The following is a 26,006-nucleotide window of genomic DNA, read 5'->3' as shown; positions in this document are numbered from 1 at the left end:
CCTCTCATCTGTCTGCCGGGTGAGTTGGATTGAACAAAGTAATGGAAGGAAAACTGGAGGGGAGCAATCCTCTACTGTCCCCTGGAGGTGAACACAGTGACTAAATAAAGAAGATCTATCTTATCTGAAAGTGTTTGTAGGTGATTTGAGAAGAGACTAAGCTCTGAAAACTGATTTTTATTCACTCACTGCAGTGGTCTCTAAAGCAGCTTTTGGAACAGCTGTCCCTGGATTTTGCGATGAGAATGTGACTCTGTCTGTTCCTCCCTGCCTCCCTATGTATTGGACAGATGGCTAGAACATGAGCCACCACATTGACCTGCTTATTATTTGCTTATTTGCTTAGAGAGCATGGCACAGACAGTGTAATCTGGGGAGGAGAAAAAAAAAAACGTGGGGTTCCTAAGTACCATTATTAATGCAAAAGTGAAGCTCTCAGGCAGTATAAATCACATGCTAGCAACGTGATCTTACTCAGTTCACTTGTTAAATCTGTAGTGCTGGATTGGATCCTCTACTGTAAAGGCTTGTAGCATGCTACTGACAACCCCCTCCCTGATCTCTTTCTTCTTTTCCTTCTTCTATAGTCCCAGAGATGTCAGAACCATTTATCTCATGTCAGCTTGAGTTGTATTTCACCATTGATTAATCCACCAGCAGCTATTCCCTCACAATGATTGCACAGAGAACATGAACTTTACTCTGGGGCCTGGCAGCAGATGCTGGATAGGATCCCATGATGTGTCACGTTCACTTTTTACTTCGTACTAGATTTAAATAAATTCATCCAGTGCATAAGGCCATCAGCTCTACTGTGCTACTCGGGAACTGCAGTATGGGCCTTCTTTTAGGGACCCAGTGACAGACATCTATATAAATGACTTTGCTAGAATCTAAGGCAAGCTCTGTTATATTATATTATATTATATAGAGAATTTACTATTCTGGTAACCATATTATACTTCACTTTGTAACTTGGGTGGGTTTGATGCTGTTATGAAACTGAGAGAATGATTGATGAAGTGGGTAAGGGAGAGTGCATTTGTGCATGGCAGTAAAAAAGGGTAAAGGGGAATGAGAAAAAGATTAGAGAGGGGTATAAAAGTAAAGGTATGCGTGTGCACAAGAAAGGAGAAAGAAGGAATGGTGATGTGAACAGGAAGCAGGATACATGTGGTGCATTTAACTAGAATTCATGCAGTGCAAGGACATAACATAAAAATGAACATACTCTTGAACCTGCATTTTTGAGATAGGTATGCAAGTGAGTTATTCAAATAGAATGTCCTCAAATTATGCAGGTTTTCTAGAGCCTATTTCTAAAGGCACCTTAGTATCATTCCTAATTGATCAGTTTTGTTCCCTATTTGATGATTCCCAGAGAACTATCAAGGGTAGTACTGTTGTGACTGAGCAAGAGAAAAAAAAACTGAGCAAAAACAAATTTGCAGTTATCAGTGTTGCCTCCCATCTTGAAAGGAACATTAACTCAAGTGAATTACAGAATTGGGTGGCTTTTCAAGATAGGGAGCAGTGCAGTGTTTAACTGTCTACATTGTTTTTTTCTGCAGCTTTGCACTTGCAGGGTTTTTGTGCAGTCCTCTGAAACTCCTGGTGCTGATCCCAGGACAGATAACTGCTGCTTTCATTTGGTGTGGGTAGACATAAGTTTCCTTCTTTGATAACATTGGAGAGATTAACTTTTCTGTGGAGCTTGGCCAATTTGTGCCATCTGTGAGTTTGGCTCCTGTGGTGCTTGTTGATGCTGGGACCGGGCTATCCTTTTGCTTGAGTGCTCACCTGTTGAAGAGTGAAGCAGTTTGTTACAGTCACAGTCAGAATAAACAACTGTATGAACAGAAGTGGTGAATCCTATATGTGAATGTATTACATCTCATGATTGCATTCAATTATATATAGTAATGATAGATTTCATGTAAAAGTTATTACCTCTGTGCATGATAAAAGGTTTACATTCTTAATTTTTTAATAGTTGCCTGAATTTTTAGTAGGAAGAAAACAAAACAAAAAAACAAACAAAAAGAAGGAATAAAAAGGAAAGAAGAAAACTTCCTGTATATCATAACTTTCTTCCAATAATAAAAGAAGCCATCAAATGTGAGTCTCAGGCTGAGATGTATGCTCAGAGAAAGCAACCAAAGGGAGAATGTTTTTTCATGAACATCATAAGCAAGAGACCTAAAGACAAAAACTAAAAATGTAACTCAACTGTCCATAGTTGAAATTATAAGAACTTGATGGAACAAGACAAGTATCCAAGTAAACATGAGAAAATAAAATCTCATCTCTTTCCTGGCAAAACGTGGGATATGTCCGTACTAATAAAATTATTGACTACAGTGAACAAAGCATATCATGTCACAATTCTTTGCCACATCTTGCTGGAGATGCTATGCATAATTCATTGAACATTTGTGATTTTAATGAGTTTTAGTGCAGATTTTGAGATTACAGTAAATTACAGCTGGGTTTTATTTCACAGAAATTTCTAATAGCTCAAAAAAAGGTTTTACTTGAAACCGAACAGGTGCTAAGAATTTACGTTTCTTCTGGAAAGAGAATTTCAAGTATATTTAAACAACAACAAAAATCAATCCTTATGATTTTTTTGTTGGTGTTGTTTATTTAAATTACTATTTACTGGAGCAGCTGTTTGTCCTTAGTCACTGAGAAACTCCCTGAGTTTATAAGGATTTCTTGGTAGCCTGTGGAATTGGGCCAAGCAGAATGAGAAAACTGAGGAAATCTCCCATCTCTCTTAAAATATTCCTGGAGAACCAATTTTATGCTCTTGGTCTTCATCATTCTGACTTGCAGTGAAGATGCCCTGGGCCCTCAAAGGCTCTATGTAGTCACCATCTTGACCTTTCTGTCCTACTCCTTCTGTGGCTCCAACATTGGTGTGTTGAAAATGGCAAGTCTCACTGGTCTCTCATTATTTTACTAAGTTTGCCTTTCAACCTAGTTCAGTTTTCCCTATTTAAATTCCATGATTTTCTCTGGACCATACAAGTCTTCATGCAAAGCCTGGTGAACTACACTGATGAAGGATCAGCTGTTTCTTAACTCTGTCCCTCCTTTCCATAGAAGGCTGAATGGCAGAGATGCAAAGTGCATCTCAATACAGAGTCTTAGTAGGCATTAAAGGTTCTCTGGAAGGGCCACTGTTCTATATTCCCAGAATATTCCTTCCTTGTATTAATTTAATTTCACATCTATTAAAAAAAAATAACCCAGTCTAGGTGAGAAATGCCTTTCTTTTCAGCTCTTCTGGGGCTTTTGGGTGATATCATTCTCAAGCTGATGGCTAGAAGCATCAAATCCAGCTTTCACACTTGGATGAATGCTCCCAAAAACAAGGGACATAATGTGGTTTTAAATCCCACAAAATACTGCTTTATGTTTCCTGCCCATTCTTCGTTCTTTCTCTGTCTCTTATTTCCTTGGTTTGTAGCCATTTTGAATGGAGGCCATCTTCCCTTTTGTCCCAAAAACTAGGCTGGAAATATCAGAACCTCAAATCCAGCTCCAGTACATATTGCATGTTTCATCATTGAAATTTAATCTGTCAGTAAAAAATGCCCACATGAAAGAGAAATTAACTCACTGTGTCCCTCTCTCAGTAAAAAAAATAATATAGAAAGTTGACAAAGGAAAGAAATGTAAGAAGTATTAACTGGAGCTACTTTACATTGCCCTCAGGATAACCTGGCTTATGTCTTTTTAATCTGCTTCATGGGAACGCTTGCAACTTCGAGTGTTTTTTAGAACCATAGTGTGAGATCCATTGTGCAGGGTCATGCTGCATGCATGCATGAATGGCTGCAACCAAGCCCTCCATGTAAGGCATGGCAGATTTATTATGTTTCTATTGGGAAAATGGGCACAGGTGATAGAGGATGGCATTTGTACCTCTTTAACCTCCCTTGCTCTTCATGCGTGCTTTGTGTGCTTTCAGTCACACCATACCGCCTTCCTCAACCTGGGTCCAACACCAGTCTTGATGACTGCATTCAGAGTCTGTAGCTGCTCTACTTTCCTGCCAACCTTTGCAGTTCCTTTCTACTTCAGTAGCTACTTGCTGTCACTAAACCAAGTCTAGCATCTGAAGTTCTACGTTTTGACAGATCTGCCTCTGTTGTCAGTATCACCTATACGTGAAGTAAATTGCCTTTCCGAAATTTATTCCACTCTTTCTGTAATGGTTGCTTTGGTGGGAAAAGGGAATAGGTTTCTTTATGCATTGTCTGTTAGGTTCCCAAGTCAGAATAGGAAAGCCTGACGCAAGATCTTCTTTCTTAGCAAGATGCAGCTGTTGCTTTTGCAGTCATCTCCTGCTTTTGAAGGGGCCTGGGGTTTGGAAAGGAAGGAGAATTTTGAGGGTTCCAGAGGAAAGTTTCATGTCTCTGATGTTTTACAGAGTTTTGTGGTTCTTCATAGAGTAAGATTTGATTAACGATGTAGTCATGTAGGATGTCAGTACAGTGGGGCATATAGGCCTTTTCAATTCTTCTCACAACGTTCTTCCATGAAGCAGCATGCACGCTGAAGAAAATGCTTTACTTCGGGAAATGCTGTTGATGAGCCCAGCTGCTGCTTTGCGTTATGGAGAAGGTGTCTCTTTCCCTGCTTCTGTTTGTTACCTGACCACCTGACTGTGGAGTTAGACCCTAACATTTGCCTCCTTGTGGAGACAAATACTGTCTGTTTCACAAAGAAAAGCAGTCCATTCTTCTGAGCCTTCTGTGCTGTTTTGCAGTCAGGTTTGTTTCTATCTGCACCTGAACACATTATGCCATGTAACTTAGAGCAGTTTTCTTATTGCTGTGCTACCATACATCATGTGATGATTTCTAACACACTCTTCTAGCTTACTCTACCCTCTTGAATCACGATGAAACAGGATGCAGATGCAATTTATTCCCACTGGATCTTTTCTTGCTACAAAATAACCTTTCTAGCCTCCTGTCCTGAGAAGAATGCTTTCAAGATTGAATAGAAGTCACCTATACTACCCTACTGAAAGCAGAATGTTCTTTATGTCCCTGATGCTGCCAATAGGAATGTCCAGGAGCTAAGTGGCAGCATTCTGCCATCCGAGTGGTTCTACGTTCTAGTCAGTATGAGTGCTTTTTTGATGATATGGTCATCCTGTACTATATTGGTTGGTATAATCACTTTTGAGGACAAAAGTCTAGCAGGTGGTCTGGTGGACAGAACTGCTTTGAGAACCAAGCAGAATGTGAATTCAACTTTATTATTATTATTTTTAAATTAAAAAAAAAAAAAAAAAAAAAAAAGCTTAAAAAAAGAAAAAAAGGTGGCTAAGATCATTAAGCAGTTCAATAAAATACCGTAATTTTTCTAAGAATTTAGCTGAAGTCAACCAGCTTTTTTCAGATGTCTGTTCTGGCCCCTTTGGTGGTTCTTCCAAACCTTCCATTTCTGATTCCCTGTCTGCTCCTCCCTTTCCCTCCCACATGCTTGACCTCCAACAGCATTCCTTTGCTTGTCTTAAGACCTTACATGTCGTTTCACTCTCCCACTCTCCCCAAGAATGTGATCCTGGCCTGAGCTTTCTAATTGTGTGTAGCAAGGATAAAACTCCTTGCCTCGCTTGGCTGCCCCCTTGTTTGGAAACTCAACCTAAACATTTCCACATGGCTTATACTTTTCTTGCACAGTTAAAATTTTTCTTTACTCTTTTCCTTTAAACTTTCTCTTGTTTAAAAAAAAAAAAGAAAAGAAAAAAGAAAAAAAAGAAGAGAGAAAGAACTCCAGCTTCTTCTACCTTGGGCTGCTGGCACTGATCTCACCTTGTTACTGTTTGCATTTCTTTTGTACCTTCTTGCAGCTAAAATCTCTATGGGCTTTTAAATCTGTCAGCAGCTGCTACCAGGCTCAGTGTGCAGTTTAGCTCACTGTTTTCACAAGTTTTCCCAGCCCTGAAAGCTTTCCAAATGAACCATTGTTGGTCTGAGTTAAAGAGGTATTGTCTGTGCTTGGGTTAGGTTAGCATGTGTGCCAGAACCTGTGTGTGTGATGTTCTTAGTGCTGCAAAGTCATCTAGATATTGAACCCTTGGATGTTTCCTTCTCCAAATGCTTTCAAATAGAATCATAAAATCGTTTGAGCTGGAAGAGACTTTTAAAGGTTATCTGATCCATCTCCCCTGCAATAGATAAGAAATAGGAAACCCTACCAAAACTGATTTATTGAAACCTCACTGGAAGTTTGTATTTCTGTTGCTGTAACTCCAGTTTACATATCTTTGTCTGTCTCAGCTCATGCAGGCTCCTTGCAGTGAAGACTATTCCTATTTGTTTAATTCCCATCAGCACCTGAGATTGCCAGCTGTGACCAGAGCTTTATTCTGGTCAGTGCTGAGTGAACAGAGAACAAGTAGCACTTTCCGCTTTGATGATTTAGAGAGACATGAGTAGGAAGATAGACTGACGTTGTCTACCTTTTACAGAAGAGATGGACAAGTAGTCTTCCACTGAATTCATTTGTTTTAAAGACTGAAATTGCTTGTTGTTTAACCTGATGTGAAGTTATGTGGAGTAGAATTCTCTCATTCTGAACAGCTGATTGTCCTTTGCTGGGGCCTCTGTGCTCTAGTGGACAAGTATAATGGTACTGAAACCTTTTTAGCCTGTAGGTTGTCGATGACATTACTGCAACTAAACCACTGTCTTTTGACCTTTGTTTAGAAGATACAGGGATTTCGCTATTCTCATTCTAAATCATTGGCAGCCCATGAAAGAAACAGAAGCTATTTATTTATTTTTTTCGTTAGTCTCTGTCCAGATATAGAACAAAGTTTAACGTACCTGAAATCTGTTGGTGTTTTTAACTGGAAGACCAAGCTGATAATGCATGCTGGAACAAAAGTGTACTGAGTTTTTTGCCTTTCTCTAACTATTGCAAGGAGCACCACTATTATGTAAGCCAGTGCTTTGAGTTCGTAATTTCATCCTTTTCATGTGATCTTTTTCATCCCATACCAATCATAAGTAATGGCAGTCTGACCCTGCAGTTGTCCGGACTGCTCTATTTCCAAGTTGTGTCCTGACAGGGGAAACATGGAATAGTGAGGCAAAAAATATGAAACCAATGGTCTTTGGGAGGCACTAAGTCCTCTGCATTTTGATGAAGGTTAGGTAATGAACCCAATCCAGATTCCTCTTAATATAGTAGAAATTACCAATGCAGCCACTGACTGTGTGTTTTTTTCTGTTTTTCTTTTTTGTGCTCTCCAGGATGAATTGGATCTTACAGACAAGAACAGAGAGGCTATGTTTGCACTCCCTCCAGAGAAGAAATGGCAGATATACTGCAGCAAAAAGAAGGTATTACTATTGTCCTGATCAAAATAGCTCATGTATAAATTGTATGTGCATGTAAATCATTACTGATGCATATCCAGATGTGAAATCCATGTTTATCCACTTTTCTCAAGAACATGATTGAGCGATTTAAGGATTTTTATTGACATGCATGTACTTCTTGTGAGAATGTTGCACCACATTCATGTGTGATTTTTGAAGAATATGTCAATAAGTAGAAATCTTATGCTTCCCCATACTGAACATTTTACATGTTTCTTAGCAGAAATAAATGTTGTAGTGGAAAAACTATAAGGAATTTTTAAAAACTTCCGTAGAATGCTCAGAACAGATGCTCAGAGTATAATTATTACTGAGGTATTTCAGGATGGAATAAAATACATGAAGAGTATTATAATAATATCTTAAAACCTGACTGCAAATACTTCCAGAGCTAATAGGAGATAGTTGCATTATAAAGTGAAGGGTACTTGCTCCTGTCAGTGTTTATCCAGTCAAGGTTTTCAGCTTTGGACAAATGAGTGAGAAGGCCAGAAGACTGGGAGCTGATACTTGAGTATCTTGGAAATGATTTTTCTAGTGACATGTGCAATTAAAGTTGTTATTACTGTTGTGAAACTTGTACAAGGCAATTCATGCAAGAGTGATATGGTGGAAATTTTTTGATGCTGTAGGAAAGAAACAGGTAGTTGGATAGAAAGATGGTGGATTCATAGGCTTTATTAATATGCAAGTGAGGCTGTGAGAGCACTGGTCTTTATACGTAGGTCTGCATAGCAGAAGCTGGAGGGGGAGGTTTAGACTTCCATACTGAAGAAGTCAGATTGAAACCTTGATGATGATCCTTTTGCAATTATTGTTTGCTGACACTCACATGCTTGTTTTGTGAGTCGTTGAAAAACTTTACTATCTGAGAATACTAGCCTGACTTCTTTTCTCAGGCATTAAATTAAATTAAAAAAAAAAAAACTTCAGCTTTCCTACCATGTAATTAAATAAAATCCCCAATGAGGTGAGTATTTTGTATGTTTCTTGCTTTTGGTTGAGATGCATCACAGAGGGAGGTCAATAGCACCAAATTATTTGCAGTGTCTCTGAACTAGCAATAATTAGAAAGTGTATAAAAGTAGCCTAGGTTCAGTTGTGCTTGGTGCTCTTCGTTCTTCTTCCTGCTATTGCATTGAGGTTGAGTGTGGAGGGAAGGTGAAGGCTGTTGTGATCCATGTCTGCTTTACATTTTTGCTGGCAGGCTCAGCTGGCTTTTTCAGCTCTTATGGGAGAGGATCTATTTGTAGCTGTCTTAAAGAACCACACATTCCACCTCTAGGACCAGTCAGCCTTGGCAGGAAGATTCAGGCTTTAATGTATTTAATATGTTGGTTGGATTCAGTACATTACACTTTTTTTTCTTTTCTTTTTTTTTCCCCTTAAAGTAGTGGATTTGATATAAGAATCCCGAAGACCTCCGTAGTTAAAGGAGCTGCATACTGGAAAATCTTTATAATGCATTTATAGTGAAACCTCAGTTAGCTGAACTCCAGCTATCCAAAATGATGTGCTAACTGGAACAGTATACTGTTGCCAGATGTCTATTCATTACATTGCAGATACTTTCAATTACTTGAAACCTTAACTGTCCAATGTTATTCATTGTTTCCCCTCACAGTCAGTCAAATGATCCCTGCTGACACATCTCTCCAGCCTACTACCTAATCCACCTATCATTACTGTTCTACAGTGACAGAAAAGTGTGCTGCAGGCTTCCCTGAAGAGGAAAGCTGTCTTTTCCCTGAAGAATTTGTAATCTAATTTTGGCCACAAAGAGCCTGATACCTCACTAGACAGAGCTCCATTAGCTATCCAGAGAGCTCTGTCTTGTTGATGCCAAGTTCTCTGCTTTCTGGGAAGTGAGGGCTCTGTGTCCACTCTGAGGAAAAGCTTAGTAAGGGGGCAAGAGCAAATGTTATGTATTAGAAGGTCAAAAAGTACAAGTTTAGGGGATTGTTCACGTTCATTTATCTCAGATGTCTTTTCAAGTGTAAAAATAATGGAAAGTCAGAGCTTCTTGATCTGCTCCAAAAATGCAATATTACTGTCTGTATTAAGTAAAAAATGTCACCTGCAAGAATGAAGAGCACTCATCATTGTAGACACATTGCACTTTTATCATGGCAGCTAAACTTCAGTTATTATCTTTCATGGCACTTGTTGCTGGAAGGAATTCCCTATTGTGTCAGAATTCTCATTCCTTCTGTTTCTGATTTCAAATCTTTCTAAAGTAATACAGAGAGATGCTTGTCTGTGTACTTAGTTGTATGCTGGGGACAAAGTTTGCCTATCAGAGTTTCCTGATGCTCGAGGGAGTCTCAGTTCTGGATGGAAATTTTGTCATCCATTTCCAACCTCCGCCATAGATGAAGCTGTCCAGAGCCCCATCCAGCCTGGCCTTGAATGCCTTCAGGGGTGGGGCATCCTCAGTTTTTCTGGGCAGCCTGTGCCAGTACTTCGTCACCCTCTGAGTAAAGAATTTTCTTCTGATGTCTAATCTAAATCTATCTTTTAGCTTAAAGCCATTCCCCCTGTCCTGTCACTATCAGGCAGTGTAAAAAGTTGGTCTCCCTACTGTTTAAGAACTCCCCTTAAGTACTGGAAGGCCACAGTGAGGTCTCCGTGAAGCTTCTCTTTTTCAGGCTGAACAAGCCAAATTCCCTCAGCCATTCCTCATGAGAGAGGTGCTCCAGCCCTCTGATCGTCTTCATGATCATTCAGTTGACCTGCTCCAACAGCTACTCAAATGACATCACTCAAACTCAAGTAGTGCAGCAATAAGTGACATGCTGCAGCTTTCTGGAAAGAGGTATCTATAGCATCTTAAAAAAAGTGCACACATATAGGCGTCTAGATGGGGAGCTATGAGATCTGGTTTAGTAGCTTGTGGTAGCAATGGTAGTGGGAGGACAGTGGGACTAGATGATTTTATAAGTCCTTTCCAACCTTGTGACTCTATGATTCCATAGTCCTCATGTTGGTTAGACTTTTTATCAGAAGCAGATCTAGGGAAAGGCATCACTAGAACAGTCAAATGGCCTTAAAATAATTCCAATGAAAATGTATCTGATGCATATGCTATACCAGCCAATATGCAGAAAAGATTTCTTAATGAATTCATGACCTGCAATTATTCTTTTTTTATTATTTGTCAGTCACATTTTTCTCCTAGCTGATGAATAAGAAAACTAGCAAACTGAATGTGAGAAGTCAGAAACTTGTTTTTAAGCTCTTTGATCTAAATTGCTGTATAATTTCAGAGAACTTGTCATTATTGTATTTTTATATAAATGCATTTCTGTCTATCTGAAAAAAGAATAGTGAAGTAGTAAATCTAGGGAAATATTATGGCAGCATTCTGACCATGTCATTTTCTCATGCTTCTTTCCTGTAGTGTATATACATACTTTGGCTGCACATCATATATTCCTTTTCTTTTTTTCCTTTTTTTTTTTTTTTTCCTTCCAAGAAATAATCTCAAGTATTTTTTGTTTAATCAGTATTCATTCTTTTACAGTACTTTAGAAGATGGATAAGTTTGACATTCTTGTAGGAATGGATTTTGTGGTATGTCTGTATACAAGAAAGCTTAATGCGTGGGGCAGGAAAGATGGAGTGGAAGGTACTTTTGTGCCATGACACTAGCACAATTAGGCTGTATTCTAGGTGAGGAGTATCCCAGATGTCCTTCCAAAATACCCTTAGGAATCCTAGCTTTAGTCAAACTTTTAACAGCTCCTCTGAAGGCTTTTAAAAATTTTTGCAGTTCCATTTCACAAACTTCCAATTTGGTCCCATGCCTACTGTCTTAACATTAATTAGGATAATGTCTACATGTCAGAGCTGTTTCTTAGAGTTTTTCTGAGCTTTATCCTGGTGGTTTGCATTTTGTCAGCAAAATGTCACCATATAAAGAGTACAGCTTGATATCGTGTAGCTTGATATAATACAAGATACTTCTTTTCTCTACTCCATGTCCAGGCATGCCTGCAGAGCACTAAACAGAATCCCCAGTTCAACACTAGCCTGTAACACTAATTGAAAGCTAGCTACAGTTCCAGATTCTAGAGAATATATTTCACCCTGAAACTTGGATACATCTTCCTGTTAAAATTAAAAATATAAAAATGGACCCATGTATGTAATATCAATTCTTATACCACATACATCTGCATATATCTGTACATATATCTGTAATACAAACCTGCTGGAGGAATCTAAGCTACTTTTGCAGCTTTTGATATAATGACCTTCGTTTAGGGGGATGAAGAAAAAGAAATATGCAGATATAAAAGCTAGAGTTCTTGCTTTTGGGAGAAACACTCAGTTGAACACAAGGTCCTCAATCTACTGCTTGTTCTTGGGTTGTTGTACTCTTTGTTTTTATACTGTATAGTTTCAACTTGGCTAACATGGGGAAACAGTTATTTCTCAGCTAGATGTGAGCTGCTTGGACTTTTCTTCCAGATCCCTGAGGTATTTTCTATGCATTTAAACTTCATGGAGGCTCTAAGTCAGGAGACGGCATTGCATCTGTTGTGTTAAGATAGGAAGGAGCTCTTCAATTCTTGCAAAAGGAAAGAGAATTTGAAGAAATACAAATTCTTTATAATACATGGAGATGTTCAGAGAAAGACAGATATTTCCTAAAGAAGAGAGAAAATGAATCTTCATCTGGTCTCATTTAGTGATGTGATATACCAGATGAAGATCACACCATTGTGTTGTCTGAGTATGAATTTTTGGTTTTGTATTGTCTGATCCAAGCTATGAAAGCCCTTCTGGGGTTCATCCTTTCTGTATAAAGAGTGCCAAGCACGTGGTTGTCTCATACTAAATGAAGTGGGTGGTTTGAAGTTGTATTGTTTTCAATTCTATCTTCTTGCACTATTTTTTTTCCTCTTTGAAATACTTCTTGTGTCTGTTATTGATTTGGAATATTAAACTGTTATGGTTATGGATTTATAGCTGTAAGGAGCATTTAATATGTCCCTTATAAATTCCCATCTTTAGAGCTGTTATTCCACATGCTGTATTTGGGAGTAGCAGACAATGAACACACGAGATGATTTTCTGCAATATTTGAGAAGCCAATTGTAAGGAATCTGTTTGACAAAGCTTGGATGTGACTTCATGAGGGTTTTTCTCACGTCTTTGCATGAAATGTCTGTGGGAGAGGGATGCTCCAACTCTCTCTTCCTCTGGAAAGCAGAATAACACATCACACACAACAGGCTAAAAACAGGAGCAACTGATACACAGCAGGAGACTGAAGAGGCTGTACAGGACTTGGAGAGCCAGGTGAAAGTGCATTGCTAGCAAAATGATGAGGGTATCTTACGCATGAAGGGCAAAGCCTGATACATACATTGGAACTTGACAGTTGGAATTAATCTCAAGTTTTCCATGCATCAGATAACTGCTTCTGTAACTGCTGATGCTTCAGAAGTTCATGGCAAGCATTCAGCTTTTCAGTCAACATTTTGATTTAACTTGGTATTAAAACATTGACAAATGTTGACAAAGATCCAAATAACTTGATCTAGCTTTAAAATTAGCCCTACTTTGTGCTGGTCTCTTCTGCCTGAGGTCCCTTGCATCCTAAATTGTTCCATGATTTTGTGAACTGACCATAAACCAAACTAAGAAAGCAGCTGTATGACAACAGTAAGTCTCTGTGCAACCTACTGCCTTCTGTCTTACTGTGATGAGATGCATTCCTTGAAATAGGAAATTTTAGCAGAAGTTTAGCAGAAGTTATTTGGTCCATTCTCATTGCCTGGGATCCATAATTGCTTTAGGTCTGAATGATTGCCTGACTTCTTTAACTCAGGAAACTGCTTTCACTTAGCCTATGGCTCAGAGTAAATTTCTTAACACTGGTAACTTGCAGTGGGAGGATGTTGTCCTTTGCAAAACATGGCATTCTTTCAGTCGGATGTCTGGAAAATGCCAGCAATTGTGGAGTTAACTTGCTTTTTTCCCACCAGCATCTGTTCCTTTTCCTCTTTAACAGAATGACTTCATGCTCAGATGTTTGGGATGATCTGTTAGCTTGATACTGACATAGGATGATTCTGGTATTTTTAGTATAGGTATGGAAGATATTCACAAGACTTCAGAAATTACTTTGTTATAAGTGCAAGTAGTCACTAGAATAGTAAATTCCGAAACTCTGCCCTATGACAAACACAAAACATAACAGGAATCGAGAAAATGTGGTCCATGTCACTAATACAGGAACTACAGAACTTGTGATTAGTGAAGCTTTTCATTCTGATAGAGCTATTTGATTGATAGGTCTTTTTAATGTGCATTGTAGGCTGAAACAGTCTCTCAGGTTTGGACAACAAGGTTATAACAGTATAAAATAAAGATTAAAACAGTACACATTTCCTTCTACATCATTTAATGCAGAGATAGCTGAGGACAAAATTTGACCTTTTTCTTAGGTTTATCATTACATTTCTGTAACTATGTTTTGATTTTTTCCCTTCATTGTTATTTTCCCACCTATAGGTATCCCAGGAGGTCATTTTGAGAAACAGTACGGTAGGCATAATGATGTCAGACACTTCTCTTGAGCGTATGGTTTTAGCCCAGATTTACTTTACTAGCAGATTAAAGCATGAAAAAGCAGATTTAAAAAAAAGCATGATTAAAGCAGATTAAAGGATGAATTTGATGTTGAGGAAAAAATGATTATCCAATTCAGCTGGTATACCTTCATTACAATTTGGAATCCTGATATCTGAAAGGCCACAGTGTAGCAGACGTAAGAGGAGAGACAGTTTTTCCAACCAGTTTTTACTTGCTTCGTGCTTTCCACGCTGCAGTGCTAACAGTTGCAGACTCATTTATTTATCCTAGTATGAGAAGCTATTAGGGTTCAGGGCCTTGAAATTATATATTTATTTACATATAATCAGAAAGACTTCTCTTTCCCACCCCCCCATGGGAACAGCATGGAATATTTCATGGAATATTTTTAGTTTCTTCCTCCTTCTGCCTCTCTCTACAACAGTAGAAGTTAGTTGGTGCTAAGAAAATGCCTTTGCAGCTCTTTGGTTAAGAGTACTGGAGACATAAACTCCATAGAGATTTTATGTTATTTGCTATAGATACTCAGAGCATATAAAATTTGAGTGTCCATCTTTCAGTTTCTGCATTTTTTTAATGTGAAATATTAGTTCTCCAGTTGAAGTTAGTGCTCAAAAATCTGACCAAAAATACCACTGAATTTATACAGTGGTATATTGTCATCGTAATACCTAGTGTTGTGTTTTGTGTTACATGTGTCCCACTCTGTGGGAATGGGAAGAGATCAGTGGGAGCAGATTTGACCCTACCATGGAAAAACAACAACAGCAACAAAAACAATTAAAAGAAAAAACAAAAACAACAACAACAAAAAACCTCAAAACATTTATCCAGCTGTTTTTCTGCTAAGATGATATAACTCACTGTACTTAAAAATGAAACAGTAGTGAACAATCTCATTTTGCTGTCTGGGGAAGCACTTGTAATGCCAATTGTGCTTTAGGTGCTACCCCTGGATTCAGTTCAGTCTTTGTCTGTGCTTTCTTGAAAGTTGTGGGTCTCTAGATTCCTGAGTATGAGTCAGTCCTGCAGATATAATCCTTATGAAGTTCAGTGAGGACCTACACCTGGGGAGGAATAACCACAAGCATCAGTACTTTTCCTCTGCATTCTGTGTTTCACCAAAGGCCCACCAGCCTTTCAAAAGCCAGCAAATACTGAGCAAGGAAGGTTCCTGAATTTCCTGTCATTTCAGTGACAGGTTTCTGAACAGACACAGCAAAGAATTGCTCCCAGTGTCTACTGAAAGCCACATTTCCATTGCAGTCTCATATGAAAGTTTCAGCTTTGCACCTGACTCAAGATGGAAAGTACATAATCTTCCCTGATGTACTGTCACCTGCTGAAAGATATCTGTCATCCCAAAGATTTTACAAATGTAACAGTTGAGAAAAATTAAGGCTGGGAGAAAATATAGTTTTACCCAAGTTTATGAAAAGGAGAAAGAGAGACCAATTAACTGAATAATATACTCAGATATTGGATTAGCAACCTAAAAACCATCTGCCCCTCTATTCTCACAATCCAACACTGTCATCATTTATAGAAGAGGCCCCAGAGCAGAAATGAAGTGCTGATAGTGGAAGTAGAGATAGTGGGCATATTGTCCACATTGCCTGCACTGTTAGGACAGTGAAGAAAAACCTTGTAGAATTTGGCATTAGATAACTGTGTGTGTGCTTCTAGAGGGATTTATCCTAGCTATGCTGTCTCTAGGTAGGTGTGTTCTCAGTATTTCTTCGTGAATTTTAGCAGGGCTAGTGACCTTTCATTCCCATCATCAAGTGACAGACAGGGTGCCTGCTTTGACTGGAAGGTATCTTTTCATTTTATTTAGAAAAGATTCTAAGTAATTACTTTCTGGAGAAAAACAGAGTCGTACTAAAAGATGCAGAGTTGTACTAAAAGATTCAGTGCAGCACATGACAAGTATCCTACTTGTTCAGTTACAAGCTGGCCTCCTTCTGGGGCTTCTCACTGTTGCCAAAAGAGTGCTAGAAGGAAGAGGAGAAAAGGAAGTGAAGAAGGAGAAGAAAAAAGGAAGTTCTTCCTTACTGTCCAATACCAGCAGCTGATATATTTCAATCCAGTTGAAAACAGTGCTGTTGGAAATGGAACAAGTTAAGCTAAAAGCAGGAAGTGAGTTGTGAAGGACAAATGCCCATATCTGTGTTCAATGCACGCTTACTATAAGGTGGAATAGGGAGTTGAACAAGGTCAATTCCATAAGCAAAATGAATTCACAATACTTTTACATAGCATAGAGCCAAAAGAGCAGAGCTTCAATCTTGATAAAACAGAAATGTGTGTCCCAGTGATGCTACCTAGGAGCTGTTGGGATAGCAGCAGGTTGTTGGCTCCATCAGCCACAGGAATCACTGCGGAATCTGGACCCTGATCTTAAGCTTACTGCAGGTTTACAGGGACAGAGCTGTTCAGGAGGATCAGGAGGACAATGTCAGTCCCCAGCCACATGTCTGGAGAGCAGACATTGTCCATGAGAAACATCTTTTTGTAAAGACCTTTTGTGTAGAATGAACATGAATTGACTTCCTGACTGGTAGAGTCCTTCACAGTAGACATTTCCCTTCACTTCCAAAAGATGGAATTAGACAAGGGAAGGTTATTGTCTAAGAATTCCTACATTTCATTTGCAGATAATTCATTAATTGCTTTATTTTGCAACACAGTATTTAATTTATAGCCTTATCTGCTGCAAAATACCAGTTGTCTGGGTCTTGTGGAAAGTAGAGCAATAGCAGATTTTAAACATGGAGTTCATGGTTTCAGGAAAAAATGATTGTGGGCAGCAGCACAGTCAGAAGAATATATCCAACAGATATATAAAACAACTTCCATGAGAGAGGTGAAACTTTGACCAGAAGAAGAATGTGAATTACTGATAGATTTTAATAATTCAGTGTGATATCAGCTGTATATCTAAGTAGATCTGTAAATATGGGGGCAAGCTGTCCTCTTGGTCACTTTACTGTACCCTGTAAATAGGTGTCTAATAACAAGATCCACATCCTTCAGAAGGGCTGTATGTGTTTGCACAGGGACAAGCACTCTTGTGTTATCTATAAATAACAAGAGGATTCTGATGCAGTCAGCCCTGGCAGCAAGCTTATGCCTGTCTGCATTGATGATATGAAGCCAAAGGAGGAGAGAATTGAACATAAGAATATTCTTAAAATGTACTGTGCAACTTCACTATAATTTAAAGTTCTTTGAAATGAGATTCCCTCCAGCAACCTACTGAAAGTCCTGTGCCAAACATGGCTATTGTAAAACTTAATTTTGTTTTAAATAGTACACTTATACAGTTTATTTAATCAATGGTTCTGATCTTTCTTGTTTTCTGGAAAAAAAAAAACACCCTTATCTTCAGCTCAGTGCATTACGCTAGCATCCTTTCTCTATGCTTTCCCCCTTTTCCAGTCCGTTTTCAGCAATAAATTACATATATGCATATGTATGTGTTCAAATGATCTGGAAAGTTTTCTGGAATATAAAAAATAGAAGCATGATTTTCATCTCTATTAGACTTGTACCAATTAGAAGTAATTAATTTGAAGTGGTTGTTCTGAGTGGTAGGTAAGGTTGGAAATGGCATGTTGTGTTGTGCAGCATACAAACTGTAGAGCTGCTGCATTTGTGACTGGGAAGCAAAAAGGGTGATGAATGGCATGAGCAATTCAAAACAGAGATTCAGCTTCATTTAAACTTTTTCAGCCTGTGGTAGGGCAAACCATTTTTCACAGATGATTGATAATTTTATTGTTTTAATTATTAAAGACTATTGAATGCACATGACGTTGAAGCTTCTTTCAGTATTAGAAAAGATTCTTAAGGAGGAATCTTCCTTATTCAAAAACTGTATCCCTTTTTCACTTTTATACTTTTATATTCTGTTGTACCTTGTGGCAGTGAATTCCACAGTTGTCTGGCAGCAAAAGGCATGTAAATAATAATATGAAGCCTTTGATTCTTTCTTTTGAAATGAGTACTCAGTAACCAGCACCAGGGGTCATTATCAGGCCAATCAAGTTGCTGGCAGCAGGGCAAAGATCAGTCTAAATAACAAAAATAAAACAAAAACAGAAATAACCCTACAGTTTGCTAGGCAGAATATTCCAGTGTCATAATCCAGTGAACTGTAAGCATGCATGACTATACCTGGCCTATAAGAGGCAATCAGAATGCTCAGTTGCTTGCTCCAGCTAGTAATTGTTGAGCATTCCCTTTTAATAAGTTACATAGTGGACTGCATTTGGGGCAGAAGGATTATTATCCGCACATCAATAGCTTAATTCCAGGGAGAGAAGTAATGTTTGTTTTTCTCACTCTGGATAAATTGTGCTTAAAGTGCTTGGGTACAGATCCCTCCCCCAGAGCCTGAGAATATTTGTGTAAATGCTAAGCCATGGCGTCTGAGAAATGGAGCAGTGACCACATCTGTCTATTGAATGGCTCAGTCCTACAGTCTGCCCTGTTTCAAAATTGCCGTCTCTTGGGACGTGGCTGGCTTTCTGGAGGCGTAAACTGTCTGAAAAGCTTGGATGTATTTTAGCTCCACTCCTGAATTAGTATTTCCTCTCACAGCAGATCAAACACATTTTGTGTCTTTTAATGAAAGTGCTTCTTATTTATGGAACTTTGGCTGCTCTGAACTGAGACAGATGTTAATGGATGAACAGTGTGTTAATGAACAGGTAAATGTTTCTTTGAAAGAGAGCTTCAAGAAAAGGCAGTAAGTCAGTCATGGAAAAAAGGGAGAATGGTGATTTGGATGAGAGTGCAGGACGTACAACTTGAGTGTCGATTGATTCTTGGCTGTGCTATAGATTTCCTGTGTGACTGCAAACTCTGTAATTGTCTGCATCCCATTTTCCCCATTTCTGCTGATCTCAATGAAAGGGAGGCTGAAAAACCTAATGCATGAAGTTCTGTCAGGACCTTTGACAGTGTGGAGTGCAAGGTGTTACTGAATTGTATTGTATTCAGCATTAATAGCAGATGTTGCAATAAGCTGAGTCATTTCAAAAAGCATCTGAAGGGAATGGAGTTGCACATTTGGGAAATAAAATACAAGTGATAGTCATTCTCTATCCCCAAAACAATAAAAAACCCATTGTTGTTTGTAGCGACCAGAAAATGCATGCAGAGAGCAAGGTTCATGTACTTCACTTTGAAACAGGAACAACATGAATGTGAGTCTAAATCATGGACATCTCAGATGAACATTCCACTAGATAATCCATTATTTTGTAAAGTGTGGAATGGCTTCCTCCTGAAGTAGAGAATTATTCCTCGGCTTTTATCTCAATTGATGGGTGTCGCATTAAAATTTAAAGTTTCTGTGAACAGATGGGTTTTCTTCTTTTTTCTCCTTCAAAAAAATTTCTTCACAATCCCCATTCCCATTGTTGTTTTTTTTTTAATAGGATGTAAAACAAAAACAAAAATAAAAACAAAGCCTAGCTACAGGGACTTATGCGTTATGTCAGGTATCATATTTCACTTTTTCTTGTAAGTTGTTAATTTCTTATACTAACTTAAGCCCCATAACTTAAGTTTTCTGAACTGAATGTGATGATGCTGATCCTTTGGGCTTGATGACCTTTGTAGGTCCCTTCCAACTGCTCTGTTCTGTTTTGTACTATTCCATTCCACCCTATTCTTTTTACCATATAAAATAACCCATTTTACAATTCTGTAAGGTACCAGGATGATGCATACTGAGGGGAAGAACAGCATTAACCTTAATGTGGATTCTGTAGGCAAATTCAATTCTTTGTGACCCAAGTATAAATTTGAGCACAGTCTGGACATCATACAATGAACAAGCCAGAGCAGGAATTTATATTAAAGTAGCCTCATTTCACATCCTTCATCTATGTTTGCACACTGTTTTCATTGATGCAGAGGAACTCAATGAATAGTATTTTGGTTCCTTGCCAAAAGAACATTTTAAACCTTTTTAACAACCTCAGGTATGTGGTTTTTTCCCGTTCTGGTCTGAACAGTGTGAAGCAGTAAGGTCAACTGCCTGCAGTTCTGAAAAGACAGTTTTGAGGAAAAAGTCCTTCTTTCCAGTGAATGGATATCATCCCCACAGTTATCATATGACATCCATAACGTGGTGTAATTCTTGATGCATCTGTTCAAGGAAGAAATATTATTTCAGTTCTATGTTAGAAAGCTTCATGAGTCATCAGCCCTGGCAATTTATCACAGCAGTGCATGTGCAGGTAGAAACAAACTCTATATAATGTTTGGACACCAGAGAAGCTAACCAGCCACTGGTCCCATGAATCTGAGATCAGTCAAAGTTGCATAAAAACTTGGAAACAAGAGAACTCTGGACTCACTGTCAAATCAGTGCCTGTTCCTAACTCTGGAGTGATTTCCTGATGGAGTTTCAACTGTCATTTCACTATGTCTCTTCCTCATTCTGCATCTACAGGAAGGAAGATTTGTAATGTTGCTAATCTTATGGATTTATGGCTTACAAATGGTCAGATTTCCAGGAAATTCTAGAGAATTGTATGACAGTGTCAGGAGTCTACTTGGTGCAGCGTGAAATACCAATACTTCCTTACTGGAATCTGAAACCAAGTGTTTGCCCCTAAGAAGCTTCAGCATAGACAGTTCTTGTCCAGACCTTCCCTGCATCCTTTATTTAAGGACTCAAATCATCTTGAAAGAAGCACCCATCATATATATGCAGGCTTCTCTTTTCACTGAATACACCAATATTTGGCATTTCCACATTGTTTCGGTAACTCTAGTGTTTGGTCCTTCTTAATTAATTCTGTTATGACTGCTAAAGGACTCTGCTTTCTGTTGAACAGAGCTTGTCCAATGGATCCAGTCTCCCACGATTCTAAAAAAGATTTTTAGGATCGGCTTAGATGTGCAGACAATACTTTGTTGTATTCTGTTTCATTTTGATTGGTTCAGATGGTCCAAATACTTGCCCAATTCCATTAAATCCTATTTTGGATGAAGTCATAAGTTCCACTTTCCACCAAGCAATGGAGCCTGTCCAAATTAGTGTCAAAGCCTATATAATACCTTGGCTATATTGCAGGCTCGTATGGTATCAGGATCCTGTTTTCACAGCAGTTACATAGTTGTTACTCCAGTGAAGAACGATATGGCCTCTTATAAAGTCCACAAGCTGACGTCTGTTTTTTAATGCAATATTTACATTATTCAAGGAGCTAAAAGAAGGCTTTTCTTTAATAGATTCCTTCAGCTGATGTTTTCCCTTACACAGATGGGTTATTGTTTCCAGCTCTTGATGCCTATGCAGCTTTGTATGTTGGGACCTCTTTTCTTCTTTTTCTCTGAGTCTCTTGCAGCAAGGAAAAGGGTTTTGCCATTAGCTTCAGGGTGCTTTGCAATCTCCCCTGAGGTTTGTTTAAGGATCAAAATCCTGAACACATTAAGGGAGGAGAAAAACCCGAACCAATAACAAATAGCAGAAAAACCTCAACAATAAACAGCACTTCCATACACAAATACACTATTCCCTTTTTTGCCTTCATATGAATAAATACTAAGCAAACGCAAAAACAAAAACAAGAATTGCTTCATATTTTTGATTTGTCTTCCCTTCTCTGAAAGAAAATGTGGTACAACAATTTCTGACCATGGGAGGCATTCATCATAATTTGGGCAGCGAGTTGTTTTCTCATGTGGGTCTGATGTTACAGGTGTAAACTGGTGTCTTTTGTGAAAACATCACCAGGTGACTGCTATAAATAATACTGTGCCACTTTTGACGCGTGAACATGAATTAGGCATGATCCAGTCTTGAGGGGACATGATAAAATTTTACAAGTTTATCCAGAATTTGGGTAACTTTCTGGTGCTTGGTATGAGAAATAGAGTGACAGTTTTAAGAATATAATCACTTTTATTCTGGTGAAGCAAAGACCACTGATGGGCATAAAATTCTGTTCTGAACAAAGAGAGCGCGTGTGTGAGGGGGCACTAACATTAGATAGGTTCTTTTCTGTATAGTATCTTGGACCTTATGCTTATGGGCCAAAGCAACTTTAAAAAACGAGGACTGCAAAGAAGATTATCTGATCAAACTTTTTAAAAGCACCAACATACTGCTTCAGCATAGGCTTTAGTTCAGAAAAAAAAAATCCTTGCACTTGCTGTGTTCCACTGAAACTTTATTTTATTTTCCCAATTTTAACTAAAACCAAAAACCAAACTAGCCTTGTGATCTAAGAGTTTGCACCAATTTGCAGAGAACAGAGAATGATCAAAAGCAGGATTCACTAAGGACCTTATGTCATTTGGTAAGCTGATCAAATATACTAATATAATTTGAGGGATCAGAGTCTTTTCATCTGTGGTTCTGATTGTGAAGTTTCTAATGGTTTGGGTGCTTGCAGAGAGTTTTTCAGAATTCTGAATTATTGCTTTTGTATATCTCTCCTGATACTCTTCAGGTTGCATGTCTAAACTAGGTAATGAGAGAGATTAGTTGTGGCATTCTAGCTTTTCTATATATTATATAGAGATTTTTTCCTTTCTAAGGAACTTTAGTGAGCAAGTGTTGTAGCTTAGTTTTATACAAAAATGATGATGGATTCAGGCAATCCTTAATTTGTCTGTGTTTCTTTACTTAGAGCTAAGAATGGAGGCAGAAAGGGGAGAGGGAATATACACATTCCCTGTTCTGAAAATCTTCTTGACACTTGTACACTGCATACAGTTACAGGTGTCATTTATACATCCATAATTCTATGTAGAGAGAAAATATAGTGGCTTATCCTGGTTCTCTGCAGAATGACATTTACTTCACTACACTGGATAAGCTTCCTATCTCTATTGTTCTCTTTGGACATGATAAGATTATCTTCTAAAAATAATAATGTATTAATCTATTGCATATTTTATTTATTTTTCCATTAGCAAAGTTATATTTTTTCTTTTCTGTAAGAGTTAATGGTCTGTTTAGTGCAAAATGGCTGTCAGAGTTCTTTCTGCAACTACATATAGTGAAGGGAAATCAGGCACTGAAAGGCAATGTTTCAATACTGTGTGATGTGGCAACTCTAACTGGCCAGTATGAGAGAGCTGCATGTTTCTGTGATGTGTCATTTGGAATGGATTTGGATCCATTACACTGCTGTTGACGATGGTTGGGAATGGGAAGAAGGGGAAAGCAGCAAAAATTCTTGTTCCATTTGAGAAAGGTCATCCTGTTCTTAATTCCACCATTTATTACTGTGAAGCAGTGGAAGCATAGCAACTGTTGTTGTAATTGGTATCTTTGTCACTTTGATAGTCTCCCATATTTTTCATGCAGCAGTAATCTTAAGAAAGAGTTGTGTTCTTTCTACAGTGTGTCTGTACTGCAATTCTTTGCTAGATACAGAAAAAGCTGTTTGAAGATTATCCTGAATGGGGATACTCCTTTGGTCTACGTGTTGGAAGTCCATGGGAGGGAGGAGGGAGTAAGAACGTATCAGTGTCAGCCTCGATTTCGCTTTCAGATCCAAATATCAAGATTTTGATTTGGATGGAATTTTTGTTCTCTGTGTTGGAAGGTAACCTGATACAAACTTGTCAGATAGAATGGTGTTTTCTCAAAATGGTTTAACAGGGATCATGTAGAGTCATTTCTCATCTCTAAACCAAGCAGTTCTGAAAAGCTCAGGTAGTCTAATAAAACTGCATATTTAATATTGTTCCATATTTCTTCCACAGAATAGATTTTCTAGTATGAGTAAGCATTCATTTAAAGATAATATTGGTGAGATCCATATAGTCTTCATCCATCTTTGGAAATCCTTGGTGTAGGTCAAGCAGTTCAGTCTCTTATCATGTACTAGGAGTCTTAACATGTTACTTGTTCTTTATAATGGACAATTAGGATCCTAGAAACCAATTCTCTTATTTTATTGATGATTATTACACCTATGTAGAAATAAATGCATCCATTAGAATGAAATCTCATTTCCATTGAACGGCCAAGGAACCAAAAAATTTGATTGCCCCATCACTCCAGCACTAGTGAGGCAGAATAATTTCAAAAATGTGTCAGTATATGACTACAAAATATGAACTTGTTATCTAAAAATGTGTGGTCCTTCTATTTGAAATAGTGTGAATATATTTAAGGGGCTGAGGCTTGCCACTTAGATATTGAAGATAACCGAGTCTCTGTCAAACTTTGTAATTCTCTGTGTAATAACCTTCACTGAAGGAGAGTCTTTTTTTCTCTGACACACCATGGTGACTGTGCTAGTATTAAACTGCCAGAAATATTTGTAATAATGTATGTAGGCTTGTGGTAGTTACACAAGAGTGTGGAGAGGAGCTACTAAAGTAAAGACCAGCACGTTGAAGAATCCCAGGAAGTTCTACATTGACACTTTATCCTGCAAAGACTTCAATGTGTAAACTTATTTAACTTTTTGTTTCAGGAACAAGAAGATCCTAATAAGCTTGCTACCAGCTGGCCAGACTACTACATTGACCGCATCAATTCCATGGCAGCAGTAAGTTCCTTCTTCTTGCTCAGAGAGGGAAGATTTCCTTTCATAGAGATTTGTTTTGGGGGATTTTTTGGAAGAAATCTCTGAAGAGGAGGAATGTTAGCCCAAGTGCATGACTTTTTAGAAACAGGACTTGTGAAAGAATAGCATGTGTCTTAAGAAGGAGACCTGCTCTAGCGGAATAGGCTGGATAACATAATAATCAAACAAACAAAATAAGCATTTTATTTTATTAAAAAAACAAATGAATAAGCATTTTCCAGTTTTTAGTCTAAATGATGATAGAACTGAAGGCATTGAAGTTAGTTGTGGAATGAAAATTCACTGCTGGAGTAATGAGATTTATGATTTAAAATGAGTGACATACCAGCTCTGAAGCCTACAGCAATGTATGGCACTGATCCTTGGATCTCTGCTCTTTGGCACTAGATCTGAAAAGAGAGGACAAAAATGTCTTTGTGCCCTTTTTGAATTTCTGTGCAATTGAAAAACAACTTGCAGCTAGCTTTAAACTGTGGTACACCTTAATGGTCTTGTAGAGATTTTCATGCTCTTGAATGTTGATGGAACACAAAAGTAATTCAGTTGTGACCTCTGTTCTGAAAATCTAGAGAAGTGGTAAGGTAAAGCTAGCTTTCAGCACTGCACACACTTGCACTTGGATCTTGGCAGGGCTAGCCAGTCTGAAACAGTGACAACCGAATGTACCATTTTCCAAAATTGTACTTGTAACTACAGTTTGCTTAGTTAAGACCTGTGTGTGGCTGTGCCAAATAAAGGTGAAATAATTTGGTTCTTCATAATTAGTAGGAAGAGCAGCCTTTAACTGCTATATTTCATATAACAGTCTATATTCAGAATATATCATGGGTAAAAGTCAACTGAAGTCTCTGTTTACTTTTCAGAACAGAAGGATTTTAAAGAAACAGAAAAGTAACCATTTGAAAACAAAGTGAAGTTTGTTTCTGTTGAGTGGCTTTAAATTAATTTCTAACTAATCTACAAAATAGCATTAAGTTTATTAGTCTATTAGAAAAATTAAAGAAAAGGCAGTTCTTCATATAATACAATATGCACTTATATGCAAGCAGGTTGACAGAGTAGTATAAGGCTGTGACAGCTTAGGCATCAGATGTGAGCCAACAAGTTATCTGTGGTAAACTTTCTTCCCATGTCCTTATTCAGTAGCTTAGTAATGTGTGTCTTTCTCTGAAACATCCTGTAGATCTGTCTGCCAGCACAAGTAGAACACCTTGTAGTGTCACTGACTTTTGTGATATGGTAGACCTTACATTTTGAAATTAGATCCTATTACTGATTTTGTAGTCAATTTTTGCCTCTGCTTATTTATGTGCAGTGTCTACTCAGCCTTTTTTTTTTTTTTTTTTTTTAACATTTGTGCAGTGTTGATGATAGAAGTCAGTTCCTAACATCTTAGGTTTCTAACATCTTATTT

The 26,006-nt window shown here is 38.1% G+C and overlaps 1 protein-coding gene across 2 annotated transcripts in view; it reads left to right on the top strand.

The window, feature by feature from the left end:
• DAAM2 (dishevelled associated activator of morphogenesis 2) overlaps positions 1-26,006 on the top strand; it is a gene marked incomplete at both ends in the record, with an annotated part of 191,530 nt that overhangs the window by 100,353 nt on the left and 65,171 nt on the right. For both annotated transcript variants that reach the window (XM_079550426.1, XM_079550425.1), the window contains 2 exons: positions 7,284-7,373; positions 24,479-24,553. In XM_079550426.1, the coding sequence (XP_079406552.1) occupies positions 7,284-7,373; positions 24,479-24,553 (165 nt within the window). The remainder of the gene's footprint in view (positions 1-7,283; positions 7,374-24,478; positions 24,554-26,006) is intronic.

Source organism: Tetrao urogallus, assembly GCF_951394365.1.
Source record: "Tetrao urogallus genome assembly, chromosome: 2".
Lineage (NCBI taxonomy): Eukaryota > Metazoa > Chordata > Aves > Galliformes > Phasianidae > Tetrao > Tetrao urogallus.
Note: the sequence above shows the minus strand (reverse complement) of the source record. Positions and strands in the feature narration are given on the sequence as shown.